At 47.8% G+C, this 22451-nt stretch overlaps 1 protein-coding gene across 1 annotated transcript in view; it reads left to right on the plus strand.

Moving 5' to 3' along the window:
* The window catches only part of LOC147095827 (E3 ubiquitin-protein ligase TRIM39-like), a 141944-nt gene that overhangs the window by 20523 nt on the left and 98970 nt on the right, over positions 1 to 22451 (plus strand). Inside the window, exon 2 of the mRNA XM_085974834.1 lies at positions 2405 to 2429. Within this exon, the coding sequence (XP_085830960.1) occupies positions 2405 to 2429 (25 nt within the window). The remainder of the gene's footprint in view (positions 1 to 2404; positions 2430 to 22451) is intronic.

The following is a 22451-nucleotide window of genomic DNA, read 5'->3' on the forward strand; positions in this document are numbered from 1 at the left end:
TTGGAAATACTCAGCAGGTGAGGCAACATCTGTGGAGAGAGAAACAGAGTTAACGTTTCAGGTCGATGACCCTTCGTCAGAACTGGAAAAAAGTTGGAGATTGAACAGGTTTTTAAGCAAGTGCAGGGGCAGGGAAAGGGGGGAGGGGAGGAAAGAACAAAGGGAAGGCCTGTGATAGGATGGAAGGCAGGAGAGATTAAGATACAAAAGGGATGATGGTGCGAGGCAAAAGGAGATGGTAATGGGACAAGTTAAGAAACAAAGGATGGCTCTAGATGAAGTGTAAATGGCAGAATGAAAGACAGCTGCCATGTGAGAGAGAGGGAGAGAAGAAAAAAAAGATAGGGGCCGAGGTTATGCTCTGATATTATTGAACTCAATGTTGAGTCCAGAAGGCTGTAAAGTGCCTAATCGAAAGATATAGTTGGCGGACCATTGAAATACGCCATGGTGTGGAGGGAAATGAGAGCAGTTATTTCACCAGCTATTCCTGCTATTGTTATCCATGTGACTAATGACATTTGATATACTGGATGAAACCAGGTGTAATTCTCTGTATATGGTACAAATTAATATATATATTATATATGGAAAAAACAGAAATAATTATATCCTGTATATATTATGGTAAAAGAACCAGAGGGGAGATAAGGAAATTTTTTTTTTATGCAGCGAGTTATGATCTGTAATGCACTGCCTGAAAGGGCAGTGGAAGCAGATTCAATAGTAACTTTCAAAAAGGCATTGAAAAGGAAAGAGTTGCAGTGCTATGGGGAAAGAGCAGGGGGGTAGTAGGACTATTTGGATAGTTCTTTCAAAGAGCCGGCACAGGGACAATGGGCCGAATGGCCTCCTTCTGCTCTGTAAGATTCTCTGATTATTTTACTGCAGGCTACATTATAGAGGATGTGAATCAACATCAAAAAGTGGTGCGCCTTATATCTAAAGAAAGAACTTGCATTTATATAGCGCCTTTCACTGCATTCAGGATCTCCCACAGTGCTTTACAGTCAATGAAGTACTTTTGAAGTGTAGACACTGTTATAATGCAGTGGGGATCCCCAAAGCCTTTCCACCATCTACAAAGCACAAGGAAGGAGTGTGATGGAATACTCTCCACTTGCCTGGATGAGTGCAGCTCCAACAACACTCAAGAAGCTCGACACCATCCAGGACAAAGCAGCCCACTTGATTGGCACCCCATCCACCACCTTAAACATTCACTCCCTCCACCACCGGCGCACCGTGGCTGCAGTGTGCACCATCTACAAGATGCACTACAGCAACTCGCCAAGGCTTCTTCGGCAGCACCTCCCAAACCCGCGACCTCTTCCACCGAGATGGACAAGGGCAGCAGGTGCAGGGGAACACCATCACCTCCAAGTTCCCCTCCAAGTCACACACCATCCTGACTTGGGAGCATATCGCCGATCCTTCATCGTCGCTGGGTCAAAATCCTGGAACTCCCTCCCTAACAGCACTGTGGGAGTACCTTCACCACATGGACTGCAGCAGTTCAAGAATGCGGATCACCACCACCTTCTCAAGGGCAATTAGGGATGGGAAATAAATGCTGGCCTTGCGAGCGATGCCCACATTCCATGAACGAATAAAAAAAGTGGTGATTCCCCCTTAATGCTGAGCTCCAAGATCAGCAGCATTCTCAGCTTCTGGGCCCACCTCCTCTTGCCATTCCATGTCCGGTCCTTTCTGAATCGCAAAGTTATGAAGGGCACAGCAAGCAACCATAATACGAGCGACTCCCCCCCCACCTCCACCCTCCTTTGGAGCACATAGCAGAGCCCCTCCTGATCTAATCAAGTCAGCGAAAGCTTCCCTTCCAGCCCTTTCCTGTCCTCTCAATGACCAAATTGTGGATGCATAGGTCTCATTGCCCCAGTATTCCACTGCTGAGCTTGGCAGTCAAAGGGCATCTTAAACCACGGCAGCGAGGGGTATGCCTTCTTTCCCACAAGCCACCCTAGTACTCCATTGTCATCTGATTCATTGTAGCTGGTCACAGACCATTCGAACACTGAGGCAGTGAAATCACTTTATATTCAGGAAATTCAATGGGTCTACAATAGGAGCCTGCAATGCAATGTGGGAGCCATCTGAAGCAAGAAAGAAAGAATCTACATTTATACATTGTCTTTTACAACCTCAGCACATCCCAAAGAGCTTTACAGCCATTGAAGTACTTTTGAATTATAGTCGCTTTTGTAATGTAGGCAAACTTTTTTTATTAGGTTTCTACAACTATTTTATGTATTGTTTGAGGGACAAATGTTGAACCGGGGAGAACTCCCCTGCTCTTCTTCAAATAGTGCCATGGGATTTTTTTGCAAGGGAAGTAGCCTCAGTTTAACGTCTTGTCCGTAAAACGGCACCTCCGACAGTGCAGCACTCCCTCAATACTGCATTGGAGCGTCAGCCTGGATTATGCGCTGAAGTTTCGCGGAAGACGACACCTGGAGTACTGTGCACAGTTTTGGTCTTTTTATCTAAAGAAGGATATACTTGCCTTGGAGGCGGTGCAACAAAGGTTCACTAGATTGATTCCTGGGATGAGAGGGCTGTCCTATGAGGAGAGATTGTGTAGAATGGGCCTATACTCTCTGGAGTTTAGAAGAATGAGAGGTGATCTCATTGAAACATACAAGATTCTGAAGGGGATTGACAGGGTAGATGCTGAGAGGTTGTTTCCCCTGGCTGGAGTGTCTAGAACTAGGGGGCATAGTCTCAGGATAAGGGGTCGGCCATTTAAGACTGAGATGAGGAGAGGAATTTCTTCTCTCAGAGGGCTGTGAATCTTTGGAATTCTCTGCCCCAGAGGGCTGTGAATGCTGAGTCTTTGAGTATATTCAAGGCTGAGAGCGATAGATTTTTGGACTCTAGGGGAATCGAGGGATATGGAGATCGGGCGGGAAAGTGGAGTTGAGGTTGATGATTGGCCCTGATCTTATTGAATGGCGGAGCAGGCTCGAGGGGCTGTATGGCCTACTCCTGCTCTTACTTCCTATGTTCTTAATGGGACAACCTTCTGACTCATAGGCGAGTGTGCAACCGACTGAGCCCCAGCTGACACCCTGCATTTGTGGGAATCCAGCAACTGAATAGCCCTTTTCATGCTGCTGTCTAGGAGTCATCCAAAGTCTGATGAATTCCGCAGCTCTCTTGAAGATGGTATTGGTGATCTTGTGTATGGAGACAACAGCTCCCTGGTTGATGTTACACAGGTCTCTGGTTGCAGCTTGGAAGGTACCAGAGGTACTAAAATTCAGACCTGGGTTAACTTTGAGATCCATGGGCAGGCTGTTTCTGTTACTTGACCAAGCCTGCTGATTATCATAGGACATCCTGACCCCGGGATTGCTCTGCTCACCCTTGTCCCAAGTGCTGGACAGGTGGAGCACATCGGAAGTCTGCTCCGGTTGTCTCGGCCGTTGTGTGCCTGAATGGGGTTGGCCGGGCTATGAACCTATGAAACATTGCCGAGAACACAGGCACAGCTCTGGGCTTGGCCGCTCTTCTCGGGCCCACGACTGCTGCTGGTGGCCCAGCTCCGTCCACTGGTGAAAGCCCCGGAGATTCCGGCCCCAGGTTTAACAGATTTCTGATCCCTTTTCCTCTCCATAATGCTTGGGAAATGAATGTTCCGCAGGTGCCGAATCCTAATGGAATGTTGTCAGTAATAATTAAAAAATGACATCTAACCCTAACAGGACACGTAATAATTTAAAGAATAAACTGCTTCAAACCCTAACCCCAAACCCTAACATTAATCCCAAACCCTAACCACTACCTCTAACCCCAACCCCTAACCCTAACCACTAATCCAAACCCTAATACGAAACACTAACCCTGATTCCAAACTCTACCCATTAACCCTAACCCTAAACCTGATCCTAAATCCTAACCACTAACCCTAAACTCTAAATTGACCGTGGTGTAGAAGATCATTGTGACATAATAGAAACATAGACATAGAAGATAGGAGCAGGAGTAGGCCATTCGGTCCCTCGAGCCTGCTCCGCCACTCAATGCGATCATGGCTGATCATCCAAATTCAGTACCCTGTCCCTGCTTTCTCCCCATATCCCTTGATCCCTTTAGCCTTAAGAAATACATCCAACTCCTTCTTGAATATATTTAATGAATTGGCCTCAACTGTCTTCTGTGGTAGAGAATTTCACAGGTTCACCACTCTCTGGGTGAAGAAATTCCTCCTCATCTCAGTCCTAAATGGCTTACCCCTTATCATTAGACTGTGACCCCTGGCTCTGGACTCCCCCGCCATCGGGAACAGCCTTCCTGCATCTAATCTGTCTAGTCCTGTTAGAATTTTATAAGTTTCAATGAGATCCCCACTCATTCTTCTAAACTCCAGCAAATATAAGCGTAATCGACCCAATCTCTCTTCATATGTCATTCCTGCCATCCCAGGTATTAGTCTGGTGAATCTTCACTGCACTCCCTCCATGGCAAGAACATCCTTCCTCAGATAAGGCGACCAAAACTGCACACAATACTCAAGGTGTGGTCTCACCAAGGCCCTGTACAACTGCAGTAAGACATCCTTGCTCCTGTACTCGAATCCTCTCGCTATGAAGGCCAGCATATCATTTGCCTTCTTAACCATCTGCTGCACCTGCATGCTTACCTTCAGCGACTGGTGCACAAGGACATCCAGGTCTCGTTGCACTTCCCCTTTTCCCAATCTATTGCTGTTCAGATAATAATCTGCCTTCCTGTTTTTGCCACCAAAGTGGATAACCTCGCATTTGTCCACATTATACTGCATCTGCCATGCATCTGCCTAATCGCCCAACCTATCCAAATCGTACTGGAGTTTCTCTGCATCCTCCTCACAGCACACACGCCCACCCAGCTTTGTGTCATCTGCAAACTTGGAGATATTACATCTGGTTCCCTCGTCTAGATCATTTATATATATTGTGAATAACTGGGGTCCTAGCACCGACCCCTGCGGTACCCCACTAGTCACTGCCTTCCACTCGGAAAAAGACACGTTTATTCCAACTCTTTGCTTCCTGTCTGCCAACCAGTTTTCTATCCAAGTCAGTACCTTACCCCCAATCCCATGTGATTTAACTTTGCACGCTAGTCTCTTATGCGGGACCTTATCGAAAGCCTTCGGAAAGTCCAAATACACCACATCCACTGGTTCTCCCTTATCTATTCTACCAGTTACATCCTCAAAAAATTCCAGTAGATTAGTCAAGCATGACTTACCTTTTGCAAATCCATGTTGACTTTGTCCGATCCTGTCATTGTTTTCCAAGTGCTCTGCTATTACATATTTTATAATGGACTCTAGCATTTTCCCCACTATTGATGTCAGGCTTACCTGTCTATAATTCCCCGTTTTTTCTCTACCACCTTTTTTGAACAGTGGGGTAACATTAGCTACCCTCCAATCCATGGGAATTGTTCCAGAGTCCACAGAATGTTGGAAGATGACCAGCAATGCATCTACTATTTCTAGGGCCACTTCCTTAAGTACCCTAGGGTGTAGATTGTCAGGCCCTGGGGATTTATCGGCCTTCAATCCCGTCAATTTCCCTAACACCATTTCCCTACAAATACTGATTTCATTCAGTTCCTCCCTCTCATTAGACCCTATGTTCCCCGACATATCTGGGAGTTTATTTGTGTCCTCCTTTGTGAAGGCAGAACCAAAGTATGTATTTAATTGGTCAGCCATTTCTTTGTTCCCCATTATAAATTCCTCTGATTCTGACTGCAAGGGACCTACGCTTGACTTTACCAATCTTTTTCTCTTCACATATCTATAGAAGCTTTTACAATCAGTTTTTATGTTCCGTGCAAGCTTACTCTCAAACTCTATTTTCCCCCTTCTTAATTAATCCCTTTGTCCTCCTTTGCTGAATCCTAAACTGCTCCCAATCCTCAGGTTTGCTGCTTTTTCTGGCCAATTTTTATGTTCTCTCCTTGGATCTTTTGCTATCCCTAATTTCCCTTGTTAGCCAATGTTGAGTCACCTTTTTTGTTTTATTTTTATGCCAAACAGGGATCAACAAATGCTGTAGTTCATCCATTCGATCTTTAAATGTTTGCCATTGCCTATTCACTTTCAAACCTTTAAGTAACATTCCCCAATCCATCCTAGCCAACTCTCGCCTCATACCATCATAGTTTCCTTTATTTAAATTCAGTACCCAAGTCTCTGAATCAACTACAGGTAGACTACCCTTTATCCGGACTTCTGAAAACCGAAACCCTCTAAAAACCGTTCAGCGTAAGTCGTGCGTACGAACGAAAAAACCTTCGGTTTTTAGAGGGTTCCGGTTTCGGAAGTTCGGATAAAGGGTAAGTCGTGCGCACGACCCCCTGCCGGCCCCGACAACCCTGCCAGCCCCGACAACCGCCGACCCCGCCAGCCCCGACAACCGCCGACCCCCCCGCGGACCCCGCCGGCCCCGACAACCGCCGACCCCGCCAGCCCCGACAACCGCCGACCCCGCCAGCCCTGACAACCGCCGACCCCCCTCGCCGGCCCCGACAACCGCCGACCCCGCCAACCCCGACAACCGCCGACCCCGCCAGCCCCGACAACCGCCGACCCCCCCGCGGGCCCCGCCAGCCCCGACAACCGCCAACCCCCCGCGGACCCCGCCGGCCCCAACAACCGCCGATCCTCCCCGCCGACCCCCCCGCGGACCCCGCCGGCCCCGACAACCGCCGATCCCCCCCGCCGACCCCCCCGCGGACCCCGCCGGCCCCGACAACCGCCGATCCCCCCCGCCGACCCCCCCGCGGACCCCGCCAGCCCCGACAACTGTCGACCCCGCCAGCCCCGACAACCGCCGACCCCCCCGCGGACCCCGCCGGCCCCGACCCCCGCCGACCCCGACTGACTTATGCTGAGCATCAGCGTAAGTCGTGCACATGACCCCCCGCCGACCCCCCCGCGGACCCCCGCCGACCCCCCCGCGGACCCCCGCCGACCCACCTTCCAAAATCCGAAATTCTCCTTTATCCGAAACTCGGCTGGTCCCGAGGTTTTCGGATAAAGGATAGTCTACCTGTACTTCACTCTCCATCTTAATGAAGAATTCTATCACATTATGATCGCTCCTCCCCAAGGGGCCTCGCACAACAAGATTGCTAATTAATCCTTTCTCATTACATAATACCCAGTCTAAGATGGCCTGATCTCCAGTTGGTTCCTCGACATATTGGTCCAGGAAACCATCCCATATACACTCTAGGAATTCCTCTTCCACAGTATTGTTACTAATTTGGTTAGACCAATCTATATGTAGATTAAAGTCACCCATGATAACTGCTGTACCCTTATTGCACGCATCTCTAATTTCCCATTTAATGCCATCCCCAACTTCAGCATTACTGTTTGGGCATCAGTATACAACTCCCACTAACGTTTTATGCCCCTTGGTATTTCTCAGCTCTACCCATACAGATTCCACATCATCAGAGCTAATATCCTTCCTTACTATTGTGCTAATCTCCTCTTTAACCAGCAATGATACCCCACTGCCTTTTCCTTTTTGCCTGTCCTTCGTGAATATTGAATACCTCTGGATGTTGAATTCCCAGCCTTGGTCACCCTGGAGCCATGTCTCCATAATCCCAATTATATCATATCCGTTTACATCTATTTGCGCAGCTAATTCATCCACCTTATTACGAATGCTCCTCGCATTGAGACACAAAGCTTTCAGGCTTGTTTTTTTAATACTCTTAGACCTTTTAGAATTATTGTTTACTGCAGCCATGTTTGATTTACACCCTTGATTTCTCTGCCTTCCACTTTTGCTTTTCTCCTTCCTGTCTTTTGCTTCTATCCTTGCTTCCCTTTCCTCTGTCTCCCTGCACAGGTTCCCAACCCCCTGCCATTTTAGTTTAAACCCTCCCCAACAGCACTAGCAAACACTCCCCCTAGGACATTGGTCCCGGGCCTGCCCAGGTGCAAACCGTCCAGTTTGTACTGGTCCCACTTCCCCCAGAACCGGTTCCAATGTCCCAGGAATTTGAATCCCTCCCCCTTGCACCATTCTTCTAGCCACGTATTCATCTGAAACATCCTTCTATTTCTACTCTGACTAGCACGTGGCACTGGTAGCAATCCTGAGATTACTACCTTTGAGGTCCTATTTTTTAATTTACCTCCTAACTCCCTATATTCAGCTTTTAGGACCTCATCCCATTTTTTACCGATATCGTTGGTACCTATATGCACCAGGACAACTGGCTGTTCACCCTCCCCCTCCAGAATGCCCTGCAGCCGCTCCAAGACATCCTTGACCCTTGCACCAGGGTGGCAACATACCATCCTGGAGTCTCGTTTGCGGCCGCATAAACGCCTATCTATTCCCCTTACAATAGAATCCCCTATCACTATAGCTCTCCCATTCTTTTTCCTCCCGTCCTGTGCAGCAGAACCACCCATGGTGCCAGGAAGTTGGTTGCTGCTGCCTTCCCCTGATAAGCCATCCACCCAACAATATCCAAAGCGGTATATCTGTTTGAGAGGGGGATGGCCACAGGGGACCCCTGCACTACCTGCCTGCGACTACTACTCTGCCTGGTGGTCACCCATTCCCTTCCTGCCTGTGCAGCCTTTACCTGCGGTGTGACCAACTGATTAAACATGATATCCACGACATCCTCAGCATCGTGAATGCTCCAGTGTGTAACCATTCGCAGCTCCAGCGCCGCAATGCTGCAGCTGGATACACTTCCCGCACACATGGTCGTCAGGGACACAGGAAGTGCCCTGATTTCCCACATAGTGCAGGAGGAGCATGCCACGGGGCTGAGCTGTCCTGCCATGACACCCTTTAATTAATTTAAATCAATACCACCAATTATACGACAATTAAATGATATACTCAAGGGCCCTTGTTTACTACCACTCCACGCTATACTACAGAGACCTTAGAAACTATAACCACAAAATTAAGACCGTCTAACTTTATAAACTATGAACCTTAACTGTCAAACTATAGAGTAGTATAAGTACTCACCTGGCCGTCATCAATGATCAGTGTGACATTGTAGGAATTAACGAATTCCGATGAATAACGGAGATCGACACAAGAGAACAATTAAACAGGTCTTTACTCAACGGAGATGCCACATGGACTGCCTGGGCAGCCCCGTGGTTTGCGACGTGATGTCATCGCGTTTTCCCGCGCTATTAAAGGGGCCACGCCCCGTACATGCAAACTCTATATACAAAACACAGTAATGCCTAACACAATGGTACAGGTTTAGGCTGGTGTTAGAACATCGTTAAAGAGAATTATATATAGTTAGCTAGAGTCATTCAGTGGTTCTGCCACATGCGCCCCCCCAGAATTCGCTTTAACGGACAAAGTCAAACAGTGAGGGGGTCTGACGAGCCTGTCAGAACGACTCCTGTACACTCGAGGCGGAGGCTGCTGGGCGGCTGGCGGTCTGGCGGGCGGTCGCACTTGGTCTGCCGTAATGACGATGGGTAGCCGACCCCGTCTCGGCGGTTGTGTTGTCTCGACGGGGCGGTCGAGGTCTAAATGTGCTAGCTTTAAGCGGTCGACCGAAATGTGGTCCGGTTTACCACTGACATCTACCGTGAAGGTTTTGTCCCCTGCTTCCAACACGCGGAAGGGACTGGTATATGGGGCCTTGAGCGGATCCCTATGTGCATCAAAGCGAATAAAAACATATTCAGCCTTATGAAGCTCCGTGGGAACGTGTGACCTCTGCGGCCCGTGGTGTGAAGTGGGCACCGGTGCGAAATATCTGGCCGCCTCTTGGTGACTAGCAAGCTGGGCAGACGCGGACCATGGCTCCGTCGATGTTGGTAGGAAGTCCCCTGGGACTCGCAGCAGCTGACCATACACAAGCTCTGCTGATGAAGAGTGAAGGTCTTCTTTGGGGGCTGTGCGAAGGCCCAACAGGACCCACGGTAGCTTGTCTGCCCCTCCAGTGTCCTGGAGGCTGGCCCTCAGGGCAGCTTTCATTGACCAGTGGAAGCGTTCGCAGAGGCCATTCGCCTGTGAGTGGTAGGCCGTGGTGCGGTGTAATTTGACACCGAGTCCTTGGGCCACTGCATTCCAGAGTTCGGAGGAAAACTGCGGTCCCCTGTCTGACGAAATATCTGCGGGCACTCCGAAACGGGCGATCCAGGAGGAAATGAATGCCCTGGCCACGTCCGCCGAAGTAATGGATGACAGGGTGACCGCCTCCGGCCATCTGGTGGTGTGGTCAACCATGGTCAGGATGTGTGAAAAACCATGGGAGGGTGGGAGTGGTCCTACCAGGTCCACGTTGACATGGTCAAAACGTCACTCTGGAACTGTGAAGGCGGCCAACAGAGCTTTGATGTGGCGTTGTACCTTGGCCTTTTGGCAGACGACGCAGGTGTTGGCCCAGTCGCAGACATCATTATGCATGCCATGCCATACAAATTTCGCTGACATCAGTTTCTGAGAGGCCTTCATTCCAGGGTGTGACAACCCATGTATGGCGTTGAACAATTTGCGGCGCCAGACGACTGGCACGACAGGGCAAGGATCCTGTACGGAGACGTCACACAACAACGTGGTACCTGCCGAATGGAACTTGACGTCGGCCAACCGGAGGCCAGTGATGGCCATTCTGTAAGCTTGGACTTCTGGGTCTGAGGCTTGGTCCGCTGCCATGAGGGCGTAGTCGATGCCCAAATGAACTGTATTGACGATCGTGCGGGAGAGGCAGTCTGCCACCAGGTTGTCCGTACCAGCCACGTGCTGTATATCTGTGGTGAATTCGGATATGTAGGTCAGTTGACGCTGCTGTTGGGCTGACCGCGGTCTTGGACATTGCAAAGGTCAGCGGCTTATGGTCTACAAAGGTGGTGAAAGGACGTCCTTCCAGTAGGAACCGAAAATGGCGGATGGCCAGAAAAAGGGCGAGCAACTCCCGGTCGAACATGCTGTATGCTCTCTCGTTCTGCCGTAGTTGACGGCTGAAGAATGCCAATGGCTGCCACGTCCCGTTCACCCACTGCTGTTGCACGACACCGACTGCGTAGTCTGACGCGTCAGTGGTGAGGGCGATGGTGGCTCCTGGCAGCGGGTGCGCCAGCATAGTCGCGTTGGCTAAGGCGCTTTTGGTGTTGGCGAATGCTCGGGCCATGTCATTCGTCTAGTCTACCGGGTTCTTGCTGGTCTTGCCCTTGAGGGCCTCGTACAGGGGCTGCATGAGTAGTGCCGCCTTAGGCACAAAACGGTGGTAAAAGTTTACCATGCCTAGGAATTCCTGCAGGGCCTTTATGTTCTGCGGGCGTGGAAAGGATGTCACTGCCTCTACTTTAGAAGGTAAAGGAACCACTCCCTCTGAGGTGATGCGATGCCCCAGGATGTCAATTTGGTGCAGGCTAAACTGACACTTGGCCAGGTTGATAATCAGGCCGTGTTGGCTGAGGCGTCGAAAAAGGGTGCGTAGGTGACAGGTATGTTCTTCCTTATTAGGACTGGCAATTAGAATATCATCCAGGTAGACGAAGAGGAACTTGAGTTCCCGCAGCACGGAGTCCATCACGTGTTGGAAAGCCTGGGCGGCGTTCTTTAACCCAAACGGCATTCGTAAAACCTCGAAGAGGCCGAATGGGGTGATGACTGCGGTCTTCTGGACGTCCTGTGGATGAACTGGAACCTGGTGGTAGCCCCGGACGAGGTCAACTTTTGAGAACACGATGTTCCCTGCCAAATGGGCAGAGAAATCCTGAATGTGGGGGATCGGGTACCGATCAGGAGTGGTGGCGTCATTGAGGCGTCGATAGTCGCCGCATGGCCGCCATCCGCCGCCAGGCTTCGGGACGATATGGAGGGGTGAAGACCAGGGACTATTCGACCAGCGAATAATCCCTAACCGTTCCAAGGTTGCGAACTCCGCCTTTGCGACCGCCAGCTTGCCAGGTTCCAGGCGCCGGGCCCGCGCGTAGACCGGGGGGCTGTTGGTAGTGATGTGGTGTTCCACACCATGTTTCGTGGCTGTGGAGGAGAACGTGGGTCTTGTCAGGTCAGGGAATTCGCCGAGCAGGCGAGCGAACTCATGAGTCGGGAACGCACAGGAGATGGTGCGTGATGTAGTGTTACTGCGGTAACACGGAAGAGAATTAAAAGTAGCTGCATTGATTAGCCGCCGCTTCCTAACGTCGACCAGGAGGCTGTTGGCGCACAGGAAATCCGCGCCGAGGAGGGGCTGGGAAACTTTGGCCATAACAAACTCCCAGTGAAAACGTTGCTCCCCGAGGCACACCTCCACTCGCCGTCTGCCAAAGGTCCGAATTGTTCCGCCATTGGCCGCTTCAAGGGTGGGGCCGTGATTCCCCATCTGCACATCGAGGGCAGACGCGGGTAAAATGCTGCACTGCGCTCCGGTGTCGCACAGAAAACGACGACCGGAGAGAGTATCAGTGATGAACAACAATTTTCCCGCATTGCCAATCACCATCGCGGTCGAGGGGTGCCTGTTAGACTCGTTCCTCGGTGGTCACAGTGTCAGTTGTTGTTTGTTTGTTTGGGGAAAACTGCAGGGAGGGCGGCAACGCTTCGCCTTCGCGCCGAACTGCGCGTGGTAGAAACACAGCCCAGCAGGCTGATGAGCTGGGGCGGCGTCTGCGGGGGATGGGTGCCTCGTGGCGGTGCAGTACTTCCGAGTTACAGCAAAAATTTTGTCAGCCTCTGCAGCAAGTGTTGCGCAGTCATCAATTTTAGATCTGGCCAGGGCAGCTTGTACCTGTTCAGGCAGTTGGCTGAGGAAAATCTCGCGGAATAGGAAACATTCCCGTTCTGAGCCCAGGAGTGTGAGCATTTGGCTCATCAACTCTGAAGGCTTGGAGTCCCCGAGCCCGGGCATAGCGAGTAACCGATGGGCGCGCTCCGATTTTGTGAGCCCGAAAACCTGCGGGGGTTTTCGAGGAGGCTGACGATCCGAGAGGCGGTAGAGCTGTCGATGCGGAGACCACATAAAGGTACTTCGCCCGATCCGCATCGATGTTCCTCAGGGCGAACTGGGCCTCAACCTGAATAAACCACGAGGGCGCTTGCTGCTCCCAGAACTGCGGTAGCTTTAGTGAAACAGCGTTTGCTTCCATGCTGTGCTCTTCTTTTGTGAAAACGTTCACAAAAACGGGGTCACCAATGTAGGAATTAACGAATTGCTACGAATAACAGAGATCGACACAAGAGAACAATTAAACAGGTCTTTACTCAACGGAGATGCCACAAGGACTGCCAGGGCAGCCCCGTGGTTTGCGACGTGATGTCATCGCGTTTGCCCGCGTTTTCCCGCGCTATTAAAGGGGCCACGCCCCGTACATGCAAACTCTATATACAAAACACAGTAATGCCTAACACAATGGTACAGGTTTAGGCTGGTGTTAGAACATCGTTAAAGAGAATTATATATAGTTAGCCAGAGTCATTCAGTGGTTCTGCCACAACATCATCAATGATCGGTGTGACATCATCAATGTTCACTGATGTCATCAATGATCAGTGTGATGCCATCGATGATCAGTGTGATGTCATCAATGATCAATGTGGCATCATCGATGATGCTGATCAGCCACATTATGAATAGTCGCTCCGAATAACAACACTACATCCTATAACTGAAGTCTAAACAGGGCTATTTCTCCAGCAATTATTTTATTTGAATTGAATAAAAGTGTAATTAATAGATTTTGGTTGAATTAAGTTGTTATAAAGTTTTTTTTTCACTTTCTGTTACAGTGTTTATGAACAGTTCAGTTTAAATCATCATGTCAGCTCCAGTTCCCGCTCCAACTCCAGCAACTGTTCCAGTTCCAGCTTCTGCTCCTGCTCCAGATCCCGCTCCATCCTCTGATCCTGCTCCAGCTCCAGCTGCAGCTCCTGCTCCAGCTCCAGCTCCTGCTCCAGCTCCAGCTCCAGCTCCAGCAGCTGGGCCAGCTCCAGCTCCAGCTGCAAGTCCTGCTCCTGTTCCTGCTCTTGCTCCCGCTCCCACTCCCGTTCCCACTCCAGCTCTGGCTCCAGCTCCAGCTCCGGCTCAGGCTAACTGGCGCCAATTGTCTGTAACCAGGTGTCTAAATCCTGTCTCTGTGTGACATCAATGGCCAGCCAGGAGCCTGTTCACTAATTGGGTGTGCACCACATCACAAGAGCTGCCAGGAGCCATGTCATAAAGCAGCCACGGGTCCCTCCCACTCAAGGTACTGCACCCCCTCCACAACCCTTTCCTCCATTACAACCTTCCTTTAAACACACCTCTTTAACCAAACTTTTAGTCACCCCTCCTAATATCGCCTTCTTCGCTTGGCGTAATATTTACCTGATTACGCTTCTGTGAAGCGCCTTGTGTCATTTTACTACGCTGAAGTATACAGGGTACGTACACCACGGGCTGTAAACAGGGTACATACACCACGGGCTGTAAACAGGGTACATACACCACGGGCTGTAAACAGGGTACATACACCACGGGCTGTAAACAGGGTACGTAGACCATGGGCTGTAAACAGGGTACGTACACCACGGGCAGTAAACAGGGTACGTACACCATGGGCTGTAAACAGGGTACATACACCACGGGCTGTAAACAGGCTACATACACCACGGGCTGTAAACAGGGTACATACACCACGGGCTGTAAACAGGGTACGTACACCACGGGCTGTAAACAGGGTACGTAGACCATGGGCTGTAAACAGGGTACGTACACCACGGGCTGTAAACAGGGTACGTACACCACGGGCTGTAAACAGGGTATGTACACCACGGGCTGTAAACAGGGTACATACACCACGGGCTGTAAACAGGGTATGTACACCATGGGCTGTAAACAGGGTACGTACACCATGGACTGTAAACAGGGTACGTAGACCACGGGCTGTAAACAGGGTACGTACACCATGGGCTGTAAACAGGGTACGTAGACCATGGGCTGTAAACAGGGTACGTAGACCACGGGCTGTAAACAGGGTACGTACACCATGGGCTGTAAACAGGGTACGTACACCACGGGCTGTAAACAGGGTACGTACACCATGGGCTGTAAACAGGGTACGTACACCACGGGCTGTAAACAGGGTATGTACACCATGGGCTGTAAACAGGGTACGTAGACCACGGGCTGTAAACAGGGTACGTAGACCACGGGCTGTAAACAGGGTACATACACCACGGGCTGTAAACAGGGTACATACACCACGGGCTGTAAACAGGGTACGTAGACCACGGGCTGTAAACAGGGTATGTACACCACGGGCTGTAAACAGGGTACGTAGACCACGGGCTGTAAACAGGGTACGTACACCACGGGCTGTAAACAGGGTACGTAGACCATGGGCTGTAAACAGGGTACGTACACCACGGGCTGTAAACAGGGTACGTACACCACGGGCAGTAAACAGGGTACGTAGACCATGGGCTGTAAACAGGGTACATACACCACGGGCTGTAAACAGGGTACGTACACCACGGGCTGTAAACAGGGTACGTACACCACGGGCTGTAAACAGGGTACGTACACCATGGGCTGTAAACAGGGTACGTACACAATGGGCTGTAAATAGGGTACTTACACCACGGGCTGTAAACAGGGTACGTAGACCACGGGCTGTAAACAGGGTACGTACACCACGGGCTGTAAACAGGGTACGTACACCATGGGCTGTAAACAGGGTACGTACACAATGGGCTGTAAATAGGGTACATACACCACGGGCTGTAAACAGGGTACGTAGACCATGGGCTGTAAACAGGGTACATACACCACGGGCTGTAAACAGGGTACATACACCACGGGCTGTAAACAGGGCATGTACACCATGGGCTGTAAACAGGGCACGTACACCAGGGGCTGTAAACAGGGTACGTACACCACGGGCTGTAAACAGTGTACGTACTCTATCAAAACCCTTCATGATTTTGAACATTTCTACCAAAGCCTTCTCTGCTCTAAGGAGAACACTCCCAGCTTCTCTAATGTCTCCACATAACTGAAGTCCCTTCTTCCCTGGTACCACTCTAGTATATCTCCTCTGCAGCCTCTCCAAGGCCTTGACATCCTTCCTAAAGTGTGCTGCCCAGAATTGGACACAATACTCCAGCTGGGGCCTAACCATGATTTATAAAGGCTGGGCATATCCACCTTGCCTTTGTGCTGTACGTCTCTGTTTATAAAGCCAAGGATCCGGTATGCATTTTTTAACAGCCCTCTCAATTTGACCTTCCACCTTCAAAGATGCATGTTCAAAAAAGGTCCATAATGAGACCATTGCATCTGAAACCAACAGTTTGATGTAAATAACGTGGAAATGAGGTGGACATTCTTATGTTCATTAATAAATAGACATTCTTATTATGAGCACAGCTAGCTTTTGCTAGACACTTTTATTGAGCACATGAGGACTAGGTACAGTATCTGTAGAGGCTTCCATCTTGACTGCTGCCTTGTGGGTAGCCTAGTGCCTCATGGGTAATGTAGTCTTAATATACATACAGCTGGGTAGTGTAGTCTTATACATACAGCTATATACAGCTTTACACAGCTCTACGGCTCCACCTAGTGTCCACTATAGAATGACATGTTATTGATCATTACATCCCCCTTTCTTTGAGGTTTAACAAAATCAATATCAATCAACTTTCAAGAAAACAATAAAGATAATATCAGTAACACTTTTGTTAGTGCTCTATAAACATAAACATTTTCAAAACAGTCAACACATTTTCAAAGCTTTACATTGCACTCAAAGATTAAGTCTATCAGGCTCTTTTACTTCACGTGTGGATCTTCTCAACACGGGTAAGTCTGGTGTGTCTTCATGAGATTGTTCTGGCGGTGAATGACAAGATGCAGTTGCGGCATTGTCATCAATCTGCTCTTGTATAGATCGAGGTCTCCTTGCGATCTTTGCTTGGAGAGGGTTTCAGTGTTTCCTTCACTCTTCATGCCATAATTCTCAATGTAGTCAATGCACTCTCGAAAAACTGCTGGCAGCTGGATCCCATCATACAGCATAGTCCTCTCAGCAGCCTCGGCTAATGGAACACCAAAGATTGGCCTGAGGGAAGAAGGAGTATCCACCGGAACTGCTTCCTGCTCTGGTGCAGGCTTCTTCTTTTCCTTTTTCTCTTTCCACTGCTTAACAACATCTGCTGCGGTTATATCTTTCGACTTTTTCTCCTTGTGTTTTTCCTCTTTGTGCTTTTCTTCCTTTGGCTTCTCTTTGACCTTAAAGTCTTTTTCTTTCTTCTTGGAGAAACTAGGCTTTTTGAAGACATGGATACCCTTTGGCCTTTTCATCCTTGATGGGCTCTCTGCTTCATCACCTGAGTCATCTGGTCTGCTTATGGCACAGTTTATACGGTAGACTCTCTTGACCAGTTCTAAGTCTTCACAAGCTTTGTCACCTAGTATCGAATCAAATCTTTCAGCCACAACAGAAAACATGAGATGATGCACTTTGTCTTTGACTGTCACTTTAAGTCTGCATACACCTAAGCTATCTATTTTCTGTCCATTATAGCTCTTCAGTAGTACTGACTTTTTCTGTATTTTGGGCTTTTCTTTCATATTTTTTATGTCACTCATACTGATTAAGTTTGCTTTTGCCCCAGTGTCCAGTTTCAATGTAACTAATGCTCCATTTATCTGCAGTGGGATCATCCATTTGTCCACTTTTACTGCATTGACTTTATGTTCAGCATTGTCCATTTCTGAGGGCTGCACATTTTCTGTATCTTTTTTGATATCGTCACATGACACCATTCCTACAAAAAATGTCTCACTTAAATCAGTGTCCTCAATTACATTAACTCGTTGCCCTTTTGTTGTTTTTACTTTTGAAAAGCATTGTTTGGCAAAGTGATTCTTTCCATTACACTTTGTGCACATTTTTCCAAACACTGGGCATTGTCTTAACTGATGTTTGTAACCACAGCATTTACAATTAAAAATTTCATCCTCCGATTGCTTTTTATTTCTGTTCTGCCCACGTTTCTTCCCCTTGTAGGACACAGCACCGACAGCAGCATTATCACTCATTACAATCGCATCATTATTGATTTCACTGAAAGTCTTCGTGTGCTTTCGAGCTAGCTCGCTGGCTTGGCATATTTTCACTGCATTTTCCAAATTTAGTTCGGTTTCTCTCAACAGACGTTCCCTGACTTTTTTATCATGAATACCAAACACAATCTGGTCACGAATCATGGATGATTTCAGCTCAGAGAAATTACATGTCTGTGCTTTCAGTTTCAGATCAGTTATAAAGCTATCAAAAGTCTCATTTTGCTGCTGTGTCCTTGAACAGAACATGTATCTTTCATAGGTCTCATTCTTTTTGGGAGAGCAATGTGCATCAAATTTTTTTTAGCACATCTTCTAATTTTTCTCTGTTCTCCTCTGGATTAAATACAAATGTATTAAATACCTCTATCGCCTGTGGGCCTGCAACCGTAAGCAGCAACGCTATCTTCCTTGCGTCTGACTTCGTACCGAATCCGATGGCTGCAATGTAGAGTTCGAATTGTTGTTTAAGAGTCTGCCAATTGTAGTTGATGTTTCCTGTGAGTTTCAAACGCTCTGGTGGCTTCAAATTCTCCATGTTGCTTTTCACAATTTTCAGCAGATCTTCACCATCCTGGTACCATCTTATGTTCATTAATAAATAGACATTCTTATTATGAACACAGCTAGCTTTTGCTAGACACTTTTATTGAGCACATGTGGACTAGGTACAGTATCTGTAGAGGCTTCCATCTTGACTGCTGCCTTGTGGGTAGCCTAGTGCCTCATGGGTAATGTAGTCTTAATATACATACAGCTGGGTAGTGTAGTCTTATACATACAGCTATATACAGCTTTACACAGCTCTACGGCTCCACCTAGTGTCCACTATAGAATGACATGTTATTGATCATTACAGACATGACATCACAGCGCCCTCTGTGTCGTCTTCCTCACTTGATTTTGGCCTTTCCTCAGTTCCTGAGAACCCACTTTTGTTGCTTAGAGACCGAAATTGTACACTGAAACCCCCAGAGTTAAACATGGTTCAAACTGCCTCATAAGGGCAGATCTTAGCTGACTTGACATTCTTGGAACTGAAACCCCATACTGGGCCCTCCTTCCTCTCGCTGCCCTTACTGCTGTGGAAAAAGCTTTAGGTAGTTGCCATGAATCCCACCCATGCTCACTGCCACACCATTCGCTGGTTGGTATTTTACACAACTGAACCTTCTCACTACGTCCTGTCTCTGCAGTGGGCATCATCTTTTCCAGCACCCTTGAGATCAGAGTGGCAGCTGGGGGGAGCCGGGGGGGTGAATGCTGAGTCTTTGAGTATATTCAAGGCTGAGATAGATAGATATTTGGACTCTTGGGGAATCAAGGGACATGAAGATTGGGCGGGAAAGTGGAGTTGAGGTCGATGATCAGCCATGATCTTATTGAATCTTATCTCGAGGAGCCGTATGGCCCACTCCTGCTCTTATTTCTTATGTTCTTACCCTGTCAAGCCCTGTAAGGGGTGTGCAAGATTCTAAATTTGCTGCCGACAGCCCTGATTGCAATAGTCAATCTATTGATTTCTTTGTGGGTTCAATGACGAGACATTTATGAAAGAGAATGACTTTTAATCTAAAGCTTGTTCAACTCTTTTATACAGCTTTTACAGGAGACACGATGCTTGTGATGCATCTAGAACGAAACTGAAACCAAAACCAAACTGCTTGTCTCTCACATGACCTCTGCTGGTCAGGCATAAGTAATCAATACCTGCAAACATGCTGATAAGGCATCATAATCAAACAGGCAAATACCATCTCTATTTGCTGATATCATTACATCTCCTTTTCTTAAAACAAAAGTATTTTACTTTTAACTAACAACGTGTTTCCTTTTTTTAATCTGCATTTTAACTGTAACACTTAATGAACTTACATTATCATTATCATGATCAAGGTTTTTTAACCTTGCTTTGTGTGTTCACATGAAATATGTCAATACACTAGAACTTGAAGAAAGAATAAGATAACATTACTTCCTTCTATAACAATAGTCCTTAAATTTGCTCAATGAGTCTCTCAGGAGGCTTCACGTGTCTTGAGGATTTTCTGATTGATTGTCCTTGAATCTGAGTTGTTGCCTCAGATGATGTGTTCTCAGCTGTGTGATCAGGTTGTTCAACAGTATCAGTCTCTTGACCTGCTGTGGCTGGTCCCATGAGAAGATCTCGATGATTGCTTCTCAGAACAGCACCCTCATCTGTCTGAATGGTGTATGATCTTGGTTGAACTTCACTCAGGACAGTTCCCTTCTGAGTCCATGTGTTTGTTTTGTCTTTCAACCTTACTTGGTCACCAGTGTGGAGTTCAGGTAGGTTTTGTGTTCCTCTGTCATAGTAGTACTTTTGCTTTTCTTTCTGTTGTTCTTTGAACTTCCTCACTTTCTCCCCCTCTTTTGTTTTCAGGAGGTTCTCCGGGATGGGTAGGTTTGACCTTAGCCGACGTCCCATCAGGAGTTGCGCTGGTGACATACCACACTCGAGCGGCGTTGTGCGGTATACAAGCATGCTTTGGTAGAAGTCAGTTCCACTGTCTTTTGCCTTGTACTTCAGTCTTTTCACTGTGTTTGCGGGCTCTCCTGGGTCAACAGCTCTGGACAACGTGTCTGCTGTATACCTCAGCCTACCCGGTGTGTACGCAACATTCAGTTCATCATAGACTGTCTCTCCTTCGCTTTCCACAACGAGGACTCTCTTTACCAGGTTCAGTCTCTCACAGGCTTTTAAACCTAGTATGGCTTGCACATCCTTTGGCACCACGATTAATGCTAGCGTGTGCTCTCTGTCCTTGTGTGTTACTTTGACAATGCATCTTCCTTTCACTGGTATTTCAGTACCTGAGTATCCTGTCACTTTCACTTTGATTCCATGTATCTTTGGTCTGGGTCTAATTTTCTTAAAATCTGTCTCTGATATCACATTAACTTGTGCTCCAGTATCCAATTTAAATGGAATGTGTATGTCATTCACTTTTAGTGTCAACATCCAGTCTCTTTCTTCTTTTTTGTTTTCAGACACAACATCTACATAGAACTCCTCTATGTCGCTTTCATCTACTGCATGGACCTTGCTTTGTTGCATTTGGTTCTTACAGCAACGGGCATAATGGTTGTCCTTGTTGCAACTATTGCATGTTTTACCATATGCTGGACACTTTCTTGGTGGATGCTGTGTACCGCATCGACTACATGACTTTCGATTGTCCCTTTCATTTTCGTTCGCTGGCCACGCCTCTTTTTTCATATTGGCGCTCTTTTTGTTAAACGGTTCATGTCCGTTCATTCTCACTGCATCCACGTTGCAGCTATTGTCACTAAACAGCTCCTTTGCCTGCAACTTCACAGTCCCTGTAGCCCTACACAGTGCTATGGCTTTTCCCAGGTCTAGATCTTGCTCTCTTAGCAGTCTTTCCCTTAGACCATTATCTGGAATACCACACACCAGTCTGTCTTTTATCAGCGAGTCTGTCAGTCCCCCAAATTCACACGATTTGCTTCTGTTTCTCAGTTCAGTCACATACTGATCAATAGTCTCACCCGTTTTCTGTACACATGTGAAAAATCTGTGCCTCTCAAACATCACGTTACGTTTAGGTATGCAGTAGGCCTCAAACTGTTCCATTATTTTATCTAGTTTCATTTTGTCTCCATTAGCAACGAATGTGAAGTTATTATACACCTCCAGCGCTTCATCACCCACGACATGTAAGAACAGTGACGATTTCCTTTTATTACTTTTCTCGTCAGCTCCGATTGCTGATAAATACAACCCCACACGTTGTTTGAACCTTCTCCAATTTTCAGCCACATTACCTGTCAACTGAAGCGTCGCCGGTGAGAGTAAACCTTCCATTTTTCACTTCGTTAGCTCTTTTGGCTTGCTAATCTGTGGAGAGCTGATTTAACTTCAGATTTTTCCTCTTCATCTCTTTCAATCACTTCTGACACCATGTATTGATTTCTTTGTGGGTTCAATGACGAGACATTTATGAAAGAGAATGACTTTTAATCTAAAGCTTGTTCAACTCTTTTATACAGCTTTTACAGGAGACACGATGCTTGTGATGCATCTAGAATGAAACTGAAAGCAAAACCAAACTGCTTGTCTCTCACATGACCTCTGCTGGTCAGGCATAAGTAATCAATACCTGCAAACATGCTGATAAGGCATCATAATCAAACAGGCAAATACCATCTCTATTTGCTGATATCATTACAGTCAATAAGATCGGATTTTAAGCCTTTATCACAGAGATATCACAGAATCACAGTGCAGATAGAGGCCATTTTTGGCCCATCGAGCCTGCACCGACACATATCCCACCCGATCCCCGTAACCCCTACACCAACACATATCCCAC

This window comes from Somniosus microcephalus, unplaced genomic scaffold, assembly GCF_052327205.1.
Source record: "Somniosus microcephalus isolate GS21.2 unplaced genomic scaffold, FLI_Smic_1.0 unresolved_chr1, whole genome shotgun sequence".
NCBI classification, from domain to species: Eukaryota; Metazoa; Chordata; class Chondrichthyes; order Squaliformes; family Somniosidae; genus Somniosus; species Somniosus microcephalus.